The 20346-nt window shown below is 56.3% G+C and overlaps 2 protein-coding genes across 2 annotated transcripts in view; one reads left to right on the top strand and one right to left on the bottom strand.

The window, feature by feature from the left end:
* The first annotated feature begins 90 nt into the window (after nt 1-90).
* On the top strand, nt 91-19565 carry CKMT1A (creatine kinase, mitochondrial 1A). The gene is made up of 9 exons (XM_026648432.1): nt 91-239; nt 8752-8950; nt 12026-12121; nt 15400-15621; nt 16446-16531; nt 17797-17920; nt 18140-18274; nt 18721-18846; nt 19334-19565. Exons 1-9 carry the CDS (start codon nt 91-93, stop codon nt 19448-19450), a joined length of 1254 nt encoding a protein of 417 aa, XP_026504217.1. The 3' UTR covers nt 19451-19565.
* A 363-nt stretch (nt 19566-19928) lies between these two features.
* STRC (stereocilin) overlaps nt 19929-20346 on the bottom strand; it is a 22542-nt gene continuing 22124 nt past the window's right edge. The window contains exon 28 of the mRNA XM_026648479.1: nt 19929-20012. Coding sequence (XP_026504264.1) covers nt 19939-20012 — 74 coding nt within the window. The 3' untranslated portion in view covers nt 19929-19938. The remainder of the gene's footprint in view (nt 20013-20346) is intronic.

The raw sequence follows: 20346 nt of genomic DNA, 5'->3' as shown, positions 1-20346 counted from the left end.
CCTCCCTCCCCGTCTCTCTCCCACTCTCCGCGCCTGGCTCCAGCGCTCCCCGGCCGCCTCTCCGAGCTCCTAGCGCCCCGCTCCAGCGGCATGGCTGGCTCGTTCGCCCGCGTCCTGTGCGCTCGCAAGTCCGCCGGGCTCCTGGCCGTGGTGGGAGCCGGGTCTCTGGCCACTGGATTCCTGCTCACCCGGGACGCGGTCAGCGCTGGCGAGAGGCAGCGGCGCCGCTACCCGCCAAGGTACCGGGCGGGGCTCGCTGCTCGGCCGGGACCCTCCCTGGGCTTCATGCAAAAGCTGGAGGGGGCTTCGCTCTCCCGGGGTGGGGAGGGGGCGCCCTTGGAGCCAGGGGGACTGGCCCTGGGGTGGGTGCGGGGGCGCAGCCGCTTTGGGGGCCGGGCGGGCTGCGCGGCTCTCCGCCCGTGGAGAGGAGCCCAGCCCGGACCGCCCCGGCGGAGACTCGGCCCCAGCTGGCCGGGCTCCCTGCAGCGCAGGCTGCGGCTGGCGCCCCGAGCCATCACGTAGCTGCTGCAGAGCTCGGGCTGCGCCTCCCCCGGCGGCTGCGGCGGAGAGGGACCAATGCCTGCCCCGGGCCACTCGGGGAATGTCCCCAGCGCGCCGGTAGCTCCGCTGCGTCTCCCTCTGGGCAGGGTCGGAGCCGTCCTGGCTCCCGACCGGGAAAGCCTCGGGCCCGGGACGCTCAGGAGGAGCATGTGGGGCCGGGGAGCACCCGCTGATCCGGATTGACGCGCCGGGAACCCGGGCGCTGAGCCCTGCCCGCACAATGCGGCGCCAAGCGGGCCGGGAGCGCACCTGGAGCCGGACGGGACAGGACGGATCTCTTCCCCCGGCACCTGCTGGCTGGCTGGGTAAGCCGCCCGGCTCAGGGCCTGGCCCTGCCCTCGCCTGCCCAGCGCCCAGGGACCGGGCGGGTGGCTGCGGCCCTGCGCCAGAGGCAGGGTCTGGCGGGGCGCGCTGCGGGGGAGGCTGGAGGCTGCCTTGGCTGGTGAGCTCCTGGAGCGCTAGCGGGGGGCTGGAGTCCTGGCCGGCTGCAGGGGCGGGAACCGTTTGTACAGTGGGGAGCTGAGAGCCATTGAACCAAACTGTAACCCCGTGGGATGGAAACACTGCAAGCCAGGGGTGCGGCAGTCCCCAGCACCCTCGTTCCAGCACCCATGGGTGCTAGTGATTGGGGCAGTGGATCGGCCTGGGACCCCCCGCCCTTCCTGACACACCAAGGTCTGTGGGTGACATTGTATCTTGAGGGGAGGAGGGGGCAGGACGAGGGACACCCCCATCCTGGTCCTGTGCCCTTGGAGCTAAGAGCACCTCCTGCCTCAGCACAGGTCCGCTCCCTGCAGGCTCTGTCTGAGCCGCAGCAAGGTCTGTCCAACCCTGGGGAGGGCTGGGCCGGGCCTGGCGCCAGGCTCTGAAGAAGCTGGAGTTCCTGCACAGGTGAGCTTTACCCTTGGGGGAGGAAGTGCCACAGGCTGGGGCCGGGAGGTGGCAGGCAGCCTTCAACTCTCTGAGGGTTAGAGTAGGTGATCCTTGGGTCTCTTCTAACCCTCTGGTTCTAGGCTTTGAAAGGCATAGGCCCTGAGACACCATGGGAAAGGCCCCATAGCTGGACAGAGCAGCCATGAGTTATCCACATGACTCACTCCTAGGGTGACCAGATGCCCCCACGTTAGGGGCTGACTTATTTAGGCAACTATACCCCCATCTCCCCAAAACAGTGTCCTGCTTATCCACACTTGCTATCTGGTCACCCTGATCATCCTATGCCTGGCACATGCACTCCTGGCTCTGCTTGTCTTCCCAAGAGCCCTCATCCCACCCTCACCGCTGCCCTCGGTGACTGTACTAGCCTAGATTGGACCAAGTGCCCCCACCCAATCTCTGCCCCCTACCACCTCCAGCATGGCAGAGCTGTGTTTGGGGCCACTGGGAAAGACATGGGTGAGGGGCTCGTGCTAATGTAGGGGGACGAAGGCAATGGAATACTGCTTGCTGACTCAAGAGCACAAGTACCAACCTCAGGTCAGGCTGTTAGGAACCAGGGCACAAACTCCAAACTGGTGGTGATTTCTGTACAGTACTTAGATTGCACCAGCTAATTACCCCTGAGGTACTGTGACAGCCTGAACGTGGAGCCACGGAAAGTCCCCCTGGGTGCTCTGAGCTATCTTGCCACCCAGGTGAGCCTGCCTTGGTGTGAGAGTCCATCTATCACATAGGAGCACAGCAATATTTTGGTTACCCCAGTCCCAAAGGACCAGTCACTTACTCGGGTCAGTTGCACCTTAGATCTCACGCCAAAGACGGCACTTGTAGCCAATCCCATACAGACTTACTGAATAGGAAAAGGAAATCGGAGCATTATTTACAAAGTTAAAGCAAACAGACAAATGAGTTAGTCTCAGTTTCAAGAGGTAATAGAAGCTTCAATAATCAGCCAGCTCTATTTGTCCTTTAGGGCTAACCCAGCCTAAGTGGCTGGGGATCTCTTGCTTTTGCCTCAAGGCAACCCCCCCCGCGCACACACACACAGAGTCCAAGCAACAGGGATAATCAGTTCCTTTTTAGGGGCTGTATTCTCCTCTTCCCACATGCTTTCAGCTGCAAAGCTCCGCTGATGGGAGGAGTCTCTTGCTTGATGCATTTTCACCAGGAGGAGGCAGAACCACGACAAAAGTCTTTTGTGCTCTTGTTGAAGGTACACAGGCAGCTTCCAGCTGTAACATCCCACAAGCGTCCATCTGGTATCGCTCGACCTTTCCTGTTGGGAAGGTTGTAACACCTTCTGTTGAAGCTCAGCCCTTCACCCTAATTAACGTCTCTCTGCTCCCTGGGGATTGACACACAGAGGCCCCAACAATATAAGAACTTATTGGACATTGTGTTTTGCCATACGACTTTTCCAGCAGCTTTCTGGATAGGCAGAGTCCCCCATTACTGCCAGGGCTTGTGTTTGGGATATTTCTGTTATGTGTTCTAGAAATGCCTCATCCACCTCCTCTTCCTGATATGAGCATGCACAGTACACCCCTGCCATGATGTCACCCTTATTTAACCCCTTTTTACTCAACTGGTCTACCTCCCACCTCTTTCTGGATCTCAGAAAGAGTGTATATGCTTGATGACAATGCAACACCTACTCCCTTTTTACCCGCCTGTCCTTCCTGAACATGCTCTATCCCTTTATACCAATCTTCCAGTCATGAGACTTATCCCACCAAGTCTCTGTGATGCTAATTACATCATAAGCTAAATGATGTACTAATACTTCCAGTTTTCCCCCCATTTTCTTTGTTTTTTCATATAGACACCTAAGATGTTGAGCAGATTCCCTTACTAATTTCTTTCTTGATGCTCCTATTGTAATTTTCCATATCCCCCCCCAACCCAACATTCAACCCTCTCTTACAGTCATTCTTTTACAGGCTTTTGTCATCTGTCCCCTTTGAGCCTAGTGTACAGCCCTCCTCACTAACTTGCTAGTTGGTGCCTCTTGGTCTGCTGAGAAGAGATGGGGTGCACCTGATCTTCCTCCCGGAACAGCATCCCATTGTCAAGGAAGTCAAAGCTGTCCCATCAACACTATCTGCATAGCCAAGCATTCATCTCCAGGATGTGCATTTCCCTGCCTGGGCCCTTACCCTCAACTGGAAGCATGGGCATGAACACAGCCTGTGTCCCCGGCCCCTTTGCCCTGGCTCCCAGAGCGCTGTGGTCACTGCTGATCTGCTCAGGGGATGTCCAGTTGGAAGACCCAGACTTGCAGTGTGGCTGTGCAGCAAGGCTTATGAGCATTCATGTGATACTTTTGGAACTGTTAAATACTCTGCAACTGAGAGGCACCTTCTCAGAGTGTCTTCTGAAGGATGCTCATTGCTGGCTGAATATGTGCGTCTTTATCTGTCAAAGAAAGGACAATCTCCTGCACCTGTTAGGGCACAAAAGTAACTGACCTCTGCAGACTACAATCACCTGGCTTTGGATAATAGTCAGAGGCTTTCATTTTGGCTATTTCAGACCAAAGGGTTAAAGTGGCATTATGCAAAGCCACTTCTTCATTTGAAAGCATTTTGTCAGGCTCACTCACCAGAAAAAAAGTCATCCAAATGTTTTGTAGATAAAGTTCCTGCTTCAGATTATAGCGGCTTGGCTAGCACCAGCAATGTTATTGTGCTGCATAGAACCGTGGTGGACTTGCCTTGTCCATGCTGTGCATGGACTGAAATTGCAGAACCCTATATAGCATTTCTCATCTTGCCTGTAATAGTGTGTAGTTTCCACCTCTAAGGGAAGTAGGGCTTTATATCTTTGTGGGCGCTTGGACATGAGCCTTCTTGTTGTACATAAGATCATTGTCTTTCTTCAGTCAGCTCAGAAAATGCAATATCACAAGTTGACTGTTGTTGCAGTGTAACTGGGTGGTTTTGCTTTATGATTAGTGTTACTAACGTAGGAAGAAAGTCATGGTGAGTGATTTGATTGCTAAGGATGCAGTTTGTCTTCCCCAGATATTCTGAGCAACATGCCACCATCTCCTCTCAGATTGTTCTCTCAGATGTTTCTATTTTATGAAGTTTGCCCTTGTGGGTTTCTCTCAGGCAAGCATTGCAACAGGACTAGTTGCTGGAGGACGTGCTTGCTCTGGTGGCTAGAGAAGCGGGTGAACAGGCTGCTCTCTGACCAGCTTCAGAATGTTGTCTTTCCTGGGTTCAATACAACTCTGACATGTGTCAAATTCAACTTCCTTGTGTGTTTCTGAAAACACCCCCATGATAGAGCATTGGTGGCACATCATCTAAACGAGAAAACTCATCCAGCAGCCACCGATAGAATTAACTTCTCCTGCTTTTTGCTGCGGGCATCACCAAATTCTGTCTAGCACCGGCAGCTTTTGACAGTGTTGCCTTATTTTCATTTTCTTGACAGATAACACATATTCAAAGTTTGTGAAGAGTTTCTCTCTTTGATGTAAGCTTTAAGGGGCTTGTATCCTCCAGGTCTTCATATACTATAACTTCCCTGTTGAGGTAGAAGTCCCAGAGTATACTGTTAGCATTACCACACCATTTTCATTTTGTACAATATACAGATCTAAATTAGCACAAATCTGTATGTTAGTATCCAACTTGCCATTTTTGTTTAGTGAGCACTTTGATCCAAGTGCAATATGCAGCTGTGAATTGTCATCTCCAACACTAATACTGACTTGTGCATAAAAGTATCACTGAATTAAAAAGCTAGTTTCTAGAACATTTCAAAGGCTAGTATTGCATGCCTAGGCAATTACAAACTAAAACCTTTTGCCAGGCAGACTAGATGCTACTTTGTATGGAGCAAAGCTTACAGCTGGAGAAGATTACATTGGAGAAGTTCATGTATATTTATATCTACTCACTATGCAGTACAAACTAAGACCATGCAATCTACTGCTTCTGGTTCACAATATTCAGTGTGACACTGATCTAAACAGAAAATTTCAGTTGAAAAATATAGAAAACTATTGTAATCACTCATGAGATCCTTTGACAATTACGAATGTGATGTGAAAATATTTCATGTTAGTATATTGCAAAATGTTTATATTCACCACTGTTGCCACATGCTAAACAGCTTAATTTCTGGAAAAAAACTTGCCAATGGAAAACTGATACAGATCTTTTGATACATTGTTCGGTAGCATTGACCCAAACCCCATATTAAGGTTTTGAAACTGAACAGTCATAACGGCAGTCAGTCACAGTCACGTTGCAGTGTCTCTGTAACTGTGCAAAAAATGACTTTCATTTCAGGTACCGTTGTTTCACCTCGCCTACAGGCTTATGCCACTACTTGATAGCTCCACATCATACCTCATCGAAACATACATAACAGCAGCTTTCCAATGATCTATGATGTGGGGGAGTGTACGTGAAACTCCAACAATAAGCTCCTTTGTTGAGAATTGCCCCATATCTATTGACTTGGCCTTGCCTTGAACAGCACCCCCAGAGACCACAAGCCAAAGTACAAGAACCCAATCTGTATTATGGCTGAAAAGGAGATTTAACACAATCTCCTGATTTGGGGGACTGAGTCAAGATTTTTTGGACGTTTGGGGCAGGCAATCCTGTAAAGGTCAAGTGGGGGGGGGTCCCCCGGTATTCAGCAGCCAGTAACTGGAGATCCAAATGCCATGATGCTTCCTCCCAGGAGATTGACAGTATCAGTCCGTGACCCGCTTTGTACAGGAGTGCGACATGTCAGTGACGTGCCGATCGGACACGCTGAACAGGTGCCAGCAGGGTGCTCAGGAGGAGTGCTTGGCACACTCCCTGTGTTTTGTGGGACCAATCAAAACTTGTGCCCTGCAAATGGTTTCCTTCAGCAGCTCTTTACAAGTGGAGCCCTTAACACCTTACAGGCAGCTGCATTCTGCTGGATTGTCCAGCCCCGGCTGGAGCTGCTGAGCCAGCTCTGCAGACACTGAAAGGGCCGGGGGCTCCCGCCTCTCCTCCCGGGGAATCTGCCCAGCTAGAATTCACAATGTCGCGGGGAAGAGGCTGTGGATGCATGTCTGGGACCAGCAGCGTGTGTCCATGACAAGGCATCTCAGGTTGGACATGGGGAAATAGCTCGCTCGTGGCAGAGGGCAAACACCAGTGTGAGGAACGCTGGACCAGCCAGGCTATGCTGCAGGATGGGGCAAGCTCTCCTGGGAGCTGAGATGGTCTGTTCCACTTTTACTCATGCGAGCCCCTGCAGCTTGAGGCAGCATGGGAAGGAAAGCGCGCTCTGCCTGGAGCAGACTGGATTTAGTCCCCCTGTGGTGCAGTCAGCCCGTGGCCAGTGGTGTCTGCTCACAGCAGTCAGCAGAAGCTGGATTCAGAGAAGCTGCAGGGCCTTGCCCAGCCAGAGGGCCCACTGTTCCCATGTAGGCGAGAGAGGCAGACACATTCCCGGGGCCCCACAATGGAGGCGGCTGCACTCACAGAGCTGTGCATTGTATGGCATGCCAAGCGGGGGAGGCAGCAACAGAAGGGGACTGTGACTGCTACAAATACCCCATGCCCCGAGGGCAGTGCCTGTGCTGAACTAGAGGATGCTGCTCCTACCCCAGCGGGCCAACATCTGCTGAGCTCTGGCCCCCCAGCCCCTCGCTCCCACCCAGCTTCCCTGCCACAGCCTGAAGAGGCAGCCCGCGCGGGCTAGAACACACTGTTTGCAAAGGGGCTCACCGGTCACCTCTGTGTGTCTCTTCCTAGGAATGGGAATGCTCTGGGTACCTCTGTCACCCTCTGAGTGTAGGATCAGAGCACCTACAATGGGGGCTGGGGACAGGTCATGCTCTCCAGGACAGAGGCTGGCCCCGTGACCCACGGCAGCTGTTGTCTAGCACTGAAAGACCCATTCCAAGCCATTCGCCCTTTTGTCTGAGCTAACAGGTGCCCGTCCCAGATTGCCCCATTAGCAGGAGGAAGGGTTCAGCTCACAGAGGCTGTGACCTGGTGCCCTCCCTGCCAAGCCGCCGGTGAACACAGGAAAAGCACAACGCTTCTCTAAGCCAAGAATGAGGTCAGGAGAAGAACTCTCGTTAAGCCGATTAGAGGCAAACGTCTCCCTAATGCAATAAACTGCACCATTGGGAGCAGTTCCTGACAGCTGCAGATTGGGATCACTGGCTCCATCTCTGTCCTTCTGAGCGTCCCTTCCTTCCTGCCCAGACACCAGCAGCCAAGGTAGCCCCAACAAAGGAGCCAGGGGTGCAGGGACCCCAGGGGCGGGGGCTCACAGATCTATCCCTATTAGGAACCATCCATGTGCTTGACCCTGTACAAAACTCACAGGGTGTGGGGCCAGATTTTCAAAAGCCATGGATAGCTAAAGATGCAGACAGGGGCTAGTGGGCTTGTTGAGAGCAGGCTGGACATCTAATTCTGTTGATTGGAAGAGAAGAAAATATGGATCTGAGAAATAAACTAGAACGGAAGCTCCTGAATTCTTAAAGCCCTCAGAAAACCTGGGCTGGGGTCTCCTGCCAGAGCAGCATCAGTCTTCATCTCAGAGCAGCCCCAGCACCATCCTTGCCCATTCTCCTCACTCCTGCCCGCAACCCCCTACTAGCGCAGCCTGGGCTCCCCTTTTCTTGCCACATGGATGGTGAGCAGAAAGACATTTATTCTCAGCGCTGGGTGGGACAGGGGAACACAGCCTCTGCCCAGAGGGGCTCACACAGGGGCAGGCCAGGGAGGAGATGGCTGTGTTTGCGCCTGGTGGAAGTGACTTGGCAATAAGGGCTGAGCAGAGAGGGGAGGAATCCAGCATCTCAGTACAGGGAGGCAGTTCCTGGCACAGGGCAGTGTGGGGCGGGGGGGTAGAGGCAAGATTCACTGCGGAGTGAAGGAGAGAGTCAGGTGGAGCAAGGCCAGAGGAGGCAGCAATGGGAGTGCAGCTGGAAGGAGGCAAGAGGAAGCCAGTGCCTTGCATGGGTCCAGAGAAGGAGATCCTTGGCATTCACATACGGGAAGCCACTAGCCTGCTGCTTCAACTAGGCTCCCATTAGTCTGCAGAGGCCAGTAGCGATCTTGGCCAAGGTGGTATTCCCTCCACTGAGGCCTCCTCTCCACTGGGGGGGAGGACGTGGACGAGAGGGAGCAGATCCCAGTGCCCTGATGCACAAGCAGGACACACCGAAATCCAGAGAGGCCAGTGCCCCAGCCCAGAGGGTTAAACATTCCCCATGTGCTGTTCTCCCCACAGCGCTGAATATCCAGATCTCCGGAAACACAACAACTGCATGGCAAGTAACCTGACCCCGGCCATCTACGCCCAGCTCTGCGATAAAACCACCCCCAACAGCTGGACCCTGGACCAGTGCATCCAGACAGGCGTGGACAACCCTGGGCACCCCTTCATTAAGACTGTGGGCATGGTAGCAGGTGACGAAGAATCCTACGAGGTGAGCAGCTGCCAAAGCAACTCTAAAGCGTAGCATAATAATTTCAGCAGCACAAACCCCCCCAGCCTCAGCCAGACTGCATCTCACCCCCCAGCACCCACGAGCCCTGCGACATCACTCACAGTTTGAGCATGCGTCTCCTTGGCCTCACCACACTGCGACCTCTTACCGTCAGACATTTACCTGATGGAGAATAGCATCTGCAGGGACATGGACTGCTAGCCCTCCTGCTTTAAGGGCCCAGGGGTCACCAGCTGGGGTCAGGATGACCTGCCCTTCCCCAGAAAAGCACTGCACAAGCGGGTGCATTACGGGACATCTGTTCCTTCCTGACACACCCAGCACTGGGCACGCTAAGAGCTGCACCTCTGACCCGCTGTGGCTCAAGAGAGGGTGGGGGGATGCCAGCCCATTGACGAGGAGTCCAGTAGTGAGCTAGACGGGCCATTGGCTGCTCCTTCAAGTGGTTCCTGGTTTATTAGAACCTGGGGAACTTGTTCTAAACTAGAGGCACGTCCGGCTTGTTGAACATTAACCTGTACCAACTACTTATGCTGGCCAAAGGGCAGGCCAGAGGTATTCACACATGCTCCTTCCCTGCCCTACATTCTGACCCCATAACCCTCCCCCCCATACACACACACACACACACACACACACACACACACACACACAGAGAGGACTTCCCTTCATTCTAACCCCATAACCCCCCCGCACCGCCCCAGTCACCACATGGGGCTTCTCCCCCCACCCCCCAGTCACCACACAGGGCTTCCCTTCATGCTAACCCCATAACCCCCCCCAGACACTACACGGGGTTCCCTACACTCTGACCCCATGAAGGAGAGTGGGGTCACCGAGTGCACCCCCTGGTGGCTGGGTGTGGCACAGCTGTTCTGGTTCCTTGAGTGGCTCTAATCCTATGGTGGATCACAAACTGAATGTGAGTCACCAATCTGATGCAGTTGGAAAAACGCTAATATCACTCTGGGGTGTATTAACAGGAGTGTCATATGTAGGACATGGGGGGTAACTGTTCTGCTCTGGTGAGGCCCCAGCTGGAGCACTGTGTCCACTTCTGGGCACCACACTTTAAGAAAGATGTGGACAAATAGGAGAGACTCCAGAGGAGAGCAACAAAAATGATAAATGACCTTGGAGTCATTGTGGATCATTCTCTGAAAACGTCCACTCAATGTGCAGCGGCAGTCAAAAAAGCGAACAGAATGTTGGGAGTCATTAAGAAAGGGATAGACAGTAAGACAGAAAATATCATATTGCCTCTATATAAATCCATGGTACGCCCACATCTTGAATACTGTGTGCAGATGCGGTCGCCCCATCTCAAAAAAGATATATTGGAACTGGAAAAGGTTCAGAAAAGGCCAACAAAAATGATTAGGGGAATAGAACGGCTTCTGTATGAGGAGAAAGACTGAGACTTTTCAGCTTGGAAAAGAGACGACTAACGGGGGATATGATAGAGGTCTATAAAATCATGACTGGTGTGGAGAAAGTAAATAAGGACGTGTTATTTACTCCTCATAACACAAGAACTAGCGGCCACCAAATGAAATTAATAGGCAGCGGGTTTAAAAGAAACAAGAGGAAGTATTTCTTCACACAATGCACAGTCAACCTGTGGAACTCCTTGCCAGAGGATGTTGTGAAGGTCAAGACAGGGTTCAAAAAAGAACTAGATAAGTTCACGGAGGGTAGCTCCATCAATGGCTATTAGCCAGGATGGGCAGGGATGGTGTCCCTGGCCTCTGTTTGCCAGAAGCTGGGAATGGGCGACAGGGGATGGATCACTTGATTCCCTGTTCTGTTCATTCCCTCTGGTGCACCTGGCATTGGCCACTGTCAGCAGACAGGATACTGGGCTAGATGGACCTTTGGTCTGACCCAATATGGCCGTTCTTATGACCTGTGAGGAAAGGTTAAGAAAACTGGGCATGTTTAGACTTGAGAAAAGAAGACTGAGGGGGAACTTGATCACAGTCTTCAATTATGTGAAGTGTTGTTATACAGAGGACAGCGATCAATGGTTCTGCATGTCCACCAAAGGTAGGACAAGAAGTGATGGGCTTAATCTGCAGCCAGGGAGATTTAGGTTAAATATTAGGAAAAACTTTCTAACTTTTAGGGTGTTTAAATTCTGGAACAGGCTTCCAGAGGTTGGAAGGAAGGTTGTGGAATCTCCATCACTGGAGGTTTTTAAGAGCAGGTTGGACAAACCCCTGTCAGGGTTGGCCTAGGTTTACTTGGTCCTTCCTCAGCACAGGGGGCTCCACGTGATGACTTCTTGAAGTGCCTTCAGCCCTTCATTTCTATCATTCTATTATTCTAACCCCATTGCCCCCCCTACTTTAAGGGATGTCCTTACACTCTAACCCCATAACCCCCCATCACTGCGCAGGCCCCCATATTGTAAACACATACCCTCCCCATCACTGTATGGGAGTGCCCTACACTCTAACCCCATAACCCCCCATTGGCGGGGGTTGCAGCACTGGCAGGGTGGGAGGGTGCATTGGGGCTCCGGAGATTGCAGTGTTTTGGCTGCCCAGTGGGGAGGAGGGAGCAAGGCTTGGTTTGGGACATTGCTGGGGGTGGCTGGGGTGACCAGTGTTTTGCTGCCACATCCTCATTTCCGTCCCACGTGGAGTCTTTGCTGCACCATCTCTGAACTCCCCTGGGTTCCTGGCCTGCCTGTGCCCTGTGCATTAGCCCTGTCACTCCCACTGAGCAGTTCCTTCTTGTCCCTGCTCTGCGATCCCGGTCTCCACTGGCCTCTCCCTGGGAAGAGGCTGCAGCGGAGCTGCAATGCCTGTGAGGCCCACGTGCCCGTTGGGTGGAGGGAAGGTCGGCATTACGAGATGCACTGGACACTGCATGGAAGATGCCCTAGGGAGCACCCGGGCTGCAGGACAGCGCTGCAGGGACAGGATATCTCCCCTTTCCCTGCGCTGCTGGGCTGGGCACAGAATGGGGAGCAGGCCCTGTCCTCCAGCAGGCAGATGGCCCCCTGCTCCCCATGACTCCTCTCTAATCCCTGCCTTGTTGCCATTCCAGGTGTTCGCGGACCTGTTTGACCCTGTGATTCAGGAGAGACACAATGGTTACAACCCACAGACCATGAAACACCCCACGGACCTGGATGCCAGTAAGGTGCGTAACACCCTGAGGTCACACGGTGTGGCCTTCAGAGCATCCCAGTGCCAGAGGGCCAGGGCTCACCGGTGTCAGGCAATGAGTCAAGCTGGCCTGACTATGGCAGTGTCCCCAACTCCCTTATGTCCTAACCTGTATCTAATAGAGTTATGTCCGGTGTCATTGGAAAACCAATAACACGCTGAGCAACAATAGTCTTGTGTGGCGCATGTACCATAAACGCCCAAGGCCTGTGCAAATGGCAAGGAAGTCTGGCACTAGGATATGGTTCAAGCAGACAGGCCTAGGCAGTGGGTAAACAGGTGTTTGCCAGTTCAGTAGTTCCCTGGGCCAGCAAAGAGCCCCCAGTGATCGTTCACTGCAGACGACAAAGGAATTGAGCTTTGTGGGAGCCCCTCCCACAGGGCGGGCAGCCTCTTGCTGGAAGGACGTGTGGTAAAAATCTGACCTTGAACCAAGGCTGGAGTGGTGGTAAGTCTGAGTCACTACGACGTTTTATTTGCTTGTAGCCATTTCTGATTGTAACCCTTACACGGGGACTCACCTACAGCCCATCTTCTTGTGACTAAATACACGTTTTACTTGGCGTCTAGGCCAGCCCCGTGCTGTGCTTGGCTTGACCTGCTCATTAGCATCGGTTAAAGCAACAAGCTGCTGTGCTTTTGTCTCGTTAACAGACCCACAGATCTCACTACTCCTCTGAACGTTCCAGGAGAGGGCTGGACACTTCAGGGCAGACGGCTTGGGGGAAATTCGGGACTGGGGTGTGGTGGGGTCACTTGGTGAACAGTCACCAAGGCTGGTGGAGACCTGAGTGTGGCTGGGGTGTAACAAACCAGCTGCTGGAGTAAGGGTTGCTGAGCCCGGGCTGTGCGGGCTTGTCTGCTGGCTGGGAGCTAGCGCAGCAGAGCATTTTACAGGGTTACAGGACAAGCGGTGAGACAACCTCTCACTGGCCTGAGTTGTACCCCAGCTGTCATCGTTTCGTATTTGCACCCGGTTTGTTGTGTGGACTGAAGTTTTACACTCTAAGCACTGGTAAAACCGTGTAAGTGATTCTCAAGTGCTCAGACTGGGAGCAGTCAAAGAAAGGTTACAGGTTTATGATGTCTATTTTGGGCATGAGAACTATAGAACAAAGGATGTTTACAATGGATGCTGGTGAAACAGTTGCGTAGCCGGAGCTGGCTATGTTAGGAAAGGAGCAAAAAGCCCTAACAAGAGATGCTGAGAAAGCAGCACGAGAATAGCAGAAATGGGAATCAGAACAAAGGGAGGGAGAGTGTGAGTACCAACAATGGAGCCAAAGAGCAGCAGCAGCTGTGCACCAGTGAACCCTGGAGCCACCGACAAAGGAGCACTGGCGAAAGAGGAGGCGAGACTGCACCACCTGGACCTAGGGGAAGCCGTGGACAGAGCTCACAGGTGCTCTCCCCCCAAGGAGCACCCAGCTGTGAGGTTCCTAAGGGCCCAAAGTTCACGAGCAGCCACTCGGGGCAGCTTGACACGTTTTTAATAGAACGGAAGTTACACAAGCATTGAACTATGGGGAACTGAAAGCGGCCGCCCTGCAAAGCTCTCGGTGGCTCCTGAGGTGAGGGGAACATTTAGAAACCTCAGAATGAAGGACAAACTGAGTCCTAGAGACGGTGTGTATAAGCCATGTGGTTTGATGAAAACTGGGGCAAGGCGAAGGAGGCAGAGTGCTGTGAACAGCTATTTGATCTTTTTGCACAGGAGCAATGTTCTGAAGAAGTCAAACAAGCTCTTTGGGATAAGTCCCTGGCCTGTCCCCAAAACAGCAGCTCCGGCTGATTCCTATGTACAAGCCAGCACGGCCAATGAGCGCAAGCCACAGAGGGAAGGGCAGAAGCCCAGTGTTAAGTGAGGGGAGACATTTTGTCCCTGGGAAGAGAAAGGGCGGTTGGGAGCCCAGGCACTCACCTCCCCAGACTCGCTCCCCTGCTAGAAACCACCATCACAGACCCCCTCTTCAGGAGAACGGTCCAAGAAGGTGCTACTAGGAACAATGGCCCTAAACTAAGAGAAGGGAAGCCCACGCCCTGCCCAACCCAGATCACTGCAGCTGTCTAACACAGAGAAGCCTGCGGGGCCCCTCGTTAATTTTGTGAGGCCTGACCCAGAGAAAGTGGCTGTGGAATTTATGAACGTTGCCAAGGTGGATGGCAAAGCACACATAGGAGGAGGGACCCAGTGCCCAGATTTCTCTGGCCAGGGAAAGCATGGTCAGAGACTGGCATGTTACCTGGCCGGGAGGTAGAACGCCTGGCATTGGGCAGATATAAAATTCCTGTACCTCTGGCTAAGTGGGAAGGTTGAGACGCTACCTTACAAGTTGGGGTATTGGGCTGCATTCCTACGGAAATGTTGCTGGAAAATGACAGCTTACCCGTAACTCAGGCTGTTAACGTCGGACCTTGTGGTGAAATGGAAGAGAGTTCTGGGACCCCGAAGGGCATGGGGAAGACCCAGACTGCTGTGGGGAGGGAAGACACTTCCAGCTCTGGCTAGCAGAAGAAAGCAGTGTGCTTTGGGGTGTGGGAGGGGCCATGGAGCAGAGGAAAGTCGTTCACGTTCAGAGCTGGGAGTTAGTGCCTATGACTGAGGACACGGTCCCACTTGTCAGCTGCCAAAGTTTGCAGATGAGCAGAGGGCAGATTCTGCTGCAGAGCGCAGGAGCTGTCCTGGAGGGGAGCCCACCGAGGGGAAAGTTGGACAGGGAAGCTCCCGTAGGGAAAGCCAAAAGCCCTGGGAAACCTTACAAGCACCTAGTTGTGCAGCCCAGCCCTGTGGGCAGTTAATGGTGCTAGCCCATAACTGCCCTTTTGCCGGTCTGGGTTGCACCCCAAAAAGTGACATACCGGCACAATCCGAGCCCAGTGCCCCTGACACCAGGGAGGACACTGCTCTAACCCCCAGCTGGACAGAATGGGAAACATCGAGGGCAAAACTCCTGGCTCCACCCACTTATTAGGCCCCACTCACTCACCCTGAGGCATGAGTGTTTTGGCAAAAATAATCAGTAGCCCAACACTTGTTTCAGGCAGGCACTGGCTGCAGACTCTGGTGCAGCCCTGGGGGGGGGGGAACACATTGTAACCCCCACATCTCACCATCCAGGGGTCTTTTCAGACAAGGACTGACCCAGCTTCTACCAGCCAGGATTGGCTCCCCGCCCACCTTCTGCCCCTTGCTGATGACCTCGCTCCCATCGTGGGGGTCTCACCTCCCACCACCCCCGCTTCCACCCGCAGATTAAGTCCGGCTACTTCGACGAGCGCTACGTGCTTTCCTCGCGCGTCCGGACGGGGCGCAGTATCCGCGGGCTCAGCCTGCCCCCTGCCTGCACCCGCGCCGAGAGGAGGGAGGTGGAGAAGGTGACTGTGGATGCCCTGAGCGGCCTGACAGGAGACCTGGCCGGCCGGTACTATCGCCTCAGCGAGATGACGGAGAAGGAGCAGCAGCAGCTCATTGATGTGAGCAACCCCGCGGGGCCCAGGGCTGCCAGGGGGTGATGGGGGGGACGGACACATCAGGGCCATCCTAGGGCGGTGGGGCAGGGCCAGGGCCAGCCCTGGGGCTGCCAGGGGCAGGGGAAGGGTACGACACCGATGGGCCAAAACTGGCAGGTGCCCTGGAGAAAGTAACCCAGAAATGCTGGCTCAGCTTCTGCCCTTTTCTTCTCCCTGCCACGGCCCTCATCCCCCCCCCCGCCACCTGCCCTTCATGCTCCTCCCTCTGCGGCCCCTGCCTGCCCCCCCAGGTTCCCTGTCCTGCATGGCAGAGGGTATCAGTGCCCTCCTCCCGGATGGGGCGCAGGCTTGGGCACGGCTGCTGCTCCACAGCGGGCTGGCTGCAGAGGGGAATAACACAGCCATGCTGCTTAGTGCCAAGGGCCACGGACCCCGCAGCCCAGCACCTCCTGCAGCACTTCCCACTCCCTGTCTCCCTGTGATTGGCCTCATGGGTGCTGCCAGCCTCTGGGCCTGGGGCAATTCCGGGCAGATCCAGCCATAGCCTCTTGGGGCTGCAGAGCCGTTCCAGCCCCGGAGCGGACCCTAAGGAAGGGGGTCCTTAGGGACAGCCACTGCTGAGCTTCCTGGGAGTTGGCCCTGCCCCCGTTCCCAGCTCCCAGAGCGCAGCTTGCAGGCCCCAAAGGCAGCTAGGTCTGCCCTGCGTTGGGGGAGCTGACCAGAAGGTGCCCAGGGGAGGGCCGAGCCCAGAGCTCAGGATCGGGGCAGGGTATCCCCTGGGAACAGTACATGCGGGTTTCTTGCTCATGCCCCATCTCCTTTCGCAGGATCACTTCCTCTTTGACAAGCCCGTCTCCCCCTTACTGACGGCATCGGGAATGGCCCGGGACTGGCCCGACGCCCGAGGAATCTGGTATGGAGCCACTGCTTTCATCTGGACAGCTGATAGCATGCAGCCGGTGGGGCAAGGCTTCAGGCACTGCCCCTTAGCCAGTTGCCACGCACACACAGGGCAGCACAATACCCACAACTACACCTCCTATTACCCCCCCACACTAGGCGCTCTTGTTCAGCTGACCGTTCACCATGACCCCCCCTCCTCAGAGCCCCGGCTTCCCAGGACAGACCCCCAGCCTGGGAGCGTGGCCTAGAGACGTTCCTGGGGGGTTACGTTTACACTTGGCAGGAGGCAAATGCATATAAACTCACGCCCCACACCCGCCTCATACCCCTGTTGCCCCCGCCCCTTATAACCAGGCCCCGGCAAGGCACCTGCTTTTCCAAGAGAAACCATTTGTGGCTTGTTTGCTCTGTGGGGGCCAAACCCTGGCTCTTCCCAGACCCCTTAGCCCAGGGATTTTCAAGACCAATTTTTTGGTGGCCTCAAGGTGCGGCCACCAACTCTTGCTGGTGGCCGCTGTGACAAACCTGTCTCTGTGCCTGCCCCCCGCAACCCTTCAGTGAGAGCCCCTGGCCCCGGGAAAGGTGGGGGAAACTCACCGGTCACTTGCAGTGTCCCAGGCTCCCAGTGCCCTGGGTAGGTTGGAGTGGGGAGCTGCCTGGGGGAGCCCCAGCGACCGAACACCACAGCCACCTCCATAGAGAAGAGTCGCCTCCGGTGCTGCACACACTGGCCCCTCGTGTCTCCAGAGGCTCTGCCCAGAACCCCTGGGGAGGCTGCGTGGTGCAGGGTGCCGACCCCTGCTGGCAGTGCCAGCGCAACCCCCAAGGTGGCCATCTCACCGCCCTCGGGAACAGCTAGTCAGGAGCAAGAGCTGGGTGCTGCCGGGAGGGGGCCGTGGCTTTGCCCCCCCCATTTCTGCCCACGCTGGTGGCTGTTTGAAACATGCTGCCTTAGGGTGTGTCCCCACTGCACTTACACACCGTGGCTGGCCTGTGCCCGCTGGCTGGGGATGTGGGACTGTTTAACTGCAGTGTCGCTGTCAGGGCTTTGGCCTGGCTGCTGGGACCTGGCTGGCTCTGTTCCAGCAGGGGCAGGATCAGTGCTCTCCTCCCAGACGGCGGTGCCACCTGCAAGCCAGAGCTGGCCCAAGAGGCTCCCACCTCGAGTCTGTCACAGGGGCTGACCCCTGCTGGGCACCCCCTCCCTGTGGGCTGCCCAGCATCTGCCCGGCCCAGCTGTGGCTCCAGGTGCTGACGAGCTGTGCTCTCCCCCAGGCACAATAATGAGAAGACCTTCCTGATCTGGATCAATGAGGAGGATCACACCCGCCTCATCTCCATGGAGAAGGGCGGCAACATGAAGCGGGTCTTTGAGAGGTTCTGCAAGGGCCTGAAGGAGGTGAGCGCAAGGCTGCCCCGGCCCGGCCCGGCCCTCCCGGTGCCGTCAGCCGCCTCGGCCCGGCCCTCCCGGTTTGCCCAGTGGAATGGCCCCCTCAGGGGTAGCCTCAGGCCACAACACCCAGTTTCAGTGGCTCACACCGGGGGCTGCTGGGCCCTATGCCGCGAAGCTGGGAGAGCTGGCCGCGAGGCTGATCTGTGGTTGTTCCTTGGGTTCCAGGTGGAGAGACTAATCCAGGAGCGCGGCTGGGAGTTCATGTGGAATGAGAGGCTGGGCTACATCCTGACGTGTCCGTCCAACCTGGGCACCGGGCTGCGTGCCGGGGTCCACATCAAACTGCCGCTGCTGAGCAAGGTACCACCGTAGCGGTGGCTGCTTGGAGCAGGGCTGAGCCTGGGGGGCAGGTCAGACCTCACAAAGCCAGGAGAACAGCTATTGAGGGCCCCGGGATGTGGGGCTCCTATCAGAGTTAGGGGACAGGTACAGCCAGCTGCTTGGCGTGAGGAGCAGTGCATGCTGGGAGCTGCACTCAGCTCCATCTGACACAGAGCGGAGGTGGCCCTTGGCCCAGCCACAGACCAGATTGCGTCCCATCTCTGGGAACAATCCCTATGGCAGGTCTTCCAGCTTCAGCTCCCTGCGCTCTCCTCAAAGCTGGGCTCCCCCCTCTCATTGGCTGGGCTCCCCTGCCCCACACCCAGGCCTGGCTCCAGAGGCCCTGCCCTGCCCTCCTGGACTGCCTCAGCAGGGACCCAGTCTCCCCCACAAGGCGCTGACCCAACGCCTCTCTGCGTTTCCAGGACACTCGATTTGCCAAGATCCTGGAGAACCTGCGGCTGCAGAAGCGCGGGACGGGCGGGGTGGACACGGCCACCACCGGCAGCACCTTTGACATCTCCAATCTGGATCGCTTGGGGAAATCTGAGGTACCTGCCTGGGTCGGTGTTCTGGCCAAGCCTGGCACGGGAAGGCATTGCGAGCGTGGCAGTGCAGAATGCCAGCGCTCACCTATCTGCCTGCTGCACGTGCACTGCATGGGGCATGGAGGGGCAAACTGCAGCCCAGCCAGCTGAGGGAAGCGTGGGGCTCCTGGCCCACGGATGGAGCCAAGTGGAGGATTGTGAAGGAAGGAGGGTGCTGTGCTACTGTCTGGCACCGGGGGTCTAGGCTGAGCTATGGGTGCCACCTGGCATTACCACAGCCACGGCTGCCCCGTGCTCATGGGTGTGCAGGGCCCGCTGTGCCCAGGTAACAGCATCACTGCATGCCCAGCACCTTGCAGGAGCCAGGCCCTGCCCAGGGAGGGCTCAGCCAGGGGGCGGGGAGGGCTACCAGGGAAGCCCTGTGTGGGCACAGAGGGCTACTGGCTGCAGCCGTGGCCTGCCTGACTCGGGCTCTGTGCTCCTGCCTCAGGTGGAGCTGGTGCAGCTGGTGATAGATGGAGTGAACTACCTGATCGACTGTGAGCGGCGGCTGGAGAAGGGCCAGGACATCCGCATCCCCTCGCCCGTGGCTCAGTTCCGGCACTAAACGTGAGCCCTGCTTGGACGGGTCCCAGCTCTGGAGCCCCCCAGCCCCTCCCTGTAGCCTGACCGGTCCTACTGGCTGTTGTGTTACCCACAATGCACTGTACCAGCCTCCATAAACCTCTGCTGCTGTAAGCCTGGCTCTGGCTGGTTCTTAGCCCCCAGCACCCACTGGGGGCTCCCGTCTCAGCGGCCCAGGGCCCTTGGCTGGGGAAGCCCTGAGCCCATTCCTGGCCCTGCCTAGGGAGAGGGCTCCAGGCCAGGCCCCCTGCAGCTGCCCTCACCCCCCAGGGTCACTTGGGTGGGGGCTTCAGGCGAATGGGGCCAAGAGAGAAGAGGCTCCAAAGGGACTGCTGGGCCCAGTGCCCACAGTGGAGCTCCAGGTGCCGCCGCCTCCCCGCCCAGGCAGCAGTGGCGGCGCCCGTGGCAGGACCAACGAGCAAGCTGGCAGCAGGCTGAAAGGTTTATTACAAACACAGGCCCCAGCAGCTCTCACCCAAAGCTGTACATCAGACAGAGCAGTGCCAGGGCGCTGGGGCCAGGATGGCACTGGGCGTGATTCCTGCCTGCAGGAGGAAAAGGAACGTTACTGCGCAGCTGCCTCCTCCCAGAGCCCCGGGCATTGTGCTGCCACAGCCCCAACACCACTGCACACGTCCTTAGTCTGTGGTCATGGAAACGCCTGGCCTGCCCATGCGTGCACGCCCAGTCCCCCGGGCACACGCAGACACGACTGCACGCCCAGCCCCCCCAGGCACACGCAGACACGATGCACACCCAGCCCCTTGGGCACGCCCAGCCCTCCGAGCACACGCAGACACGACTGCACGCCCAGCCCCCCGGGTACACGCAGACACGACTGCACGCCCAGCTCCCCCGGGCACACGCAGACACGACTGC

The sequence above is a fragment of the Terrapene carolina genome, unplaced genomic scaffold (genome assembly GCF_002925995.2).
Source record: "Terrapene carolina triunguis isolate 2854851 unplaced genomic scaffold, T_m_triunguis-2.0 Scaffold67, whole genome shotgun sequence".
Classification (NCBI taxonomy): Eukaryota; Metazoa; Chordata; order Testudines; family Emydidae; genus Terrapene; species Terrapene triunguis.
Note: the sequence above shows the minus strand (reverse complement) of the source record. Positions and strands in the feature narration are given on the sequence as shown.

Excerpts from the sequence above, each read along its gene's own strand:
- CKMT1A (XM_026648432.1), top strand. The coding sequence starts at position 91 with ATGGCTGGCTCGTTCGCCCGCGTCCTGTGCGCTCGCAAGTCCGCCGGG. Across the intron at positions 240-8,751 it reads CGGCGCCGCTACCCGCCAAG|CGCTGAATATCCAGATCTCC; the intron begins GTACCGGGCGGG and ends TTCTCCCCACAG. Across the intron at positions 12,122-15,399 it reads CGGACCTGGATGCCAGTAAG|ATTAAGTCCGGCTACTTCGA; the intron begins GTGCGTAACACC and ends TTCCACCCGCAG.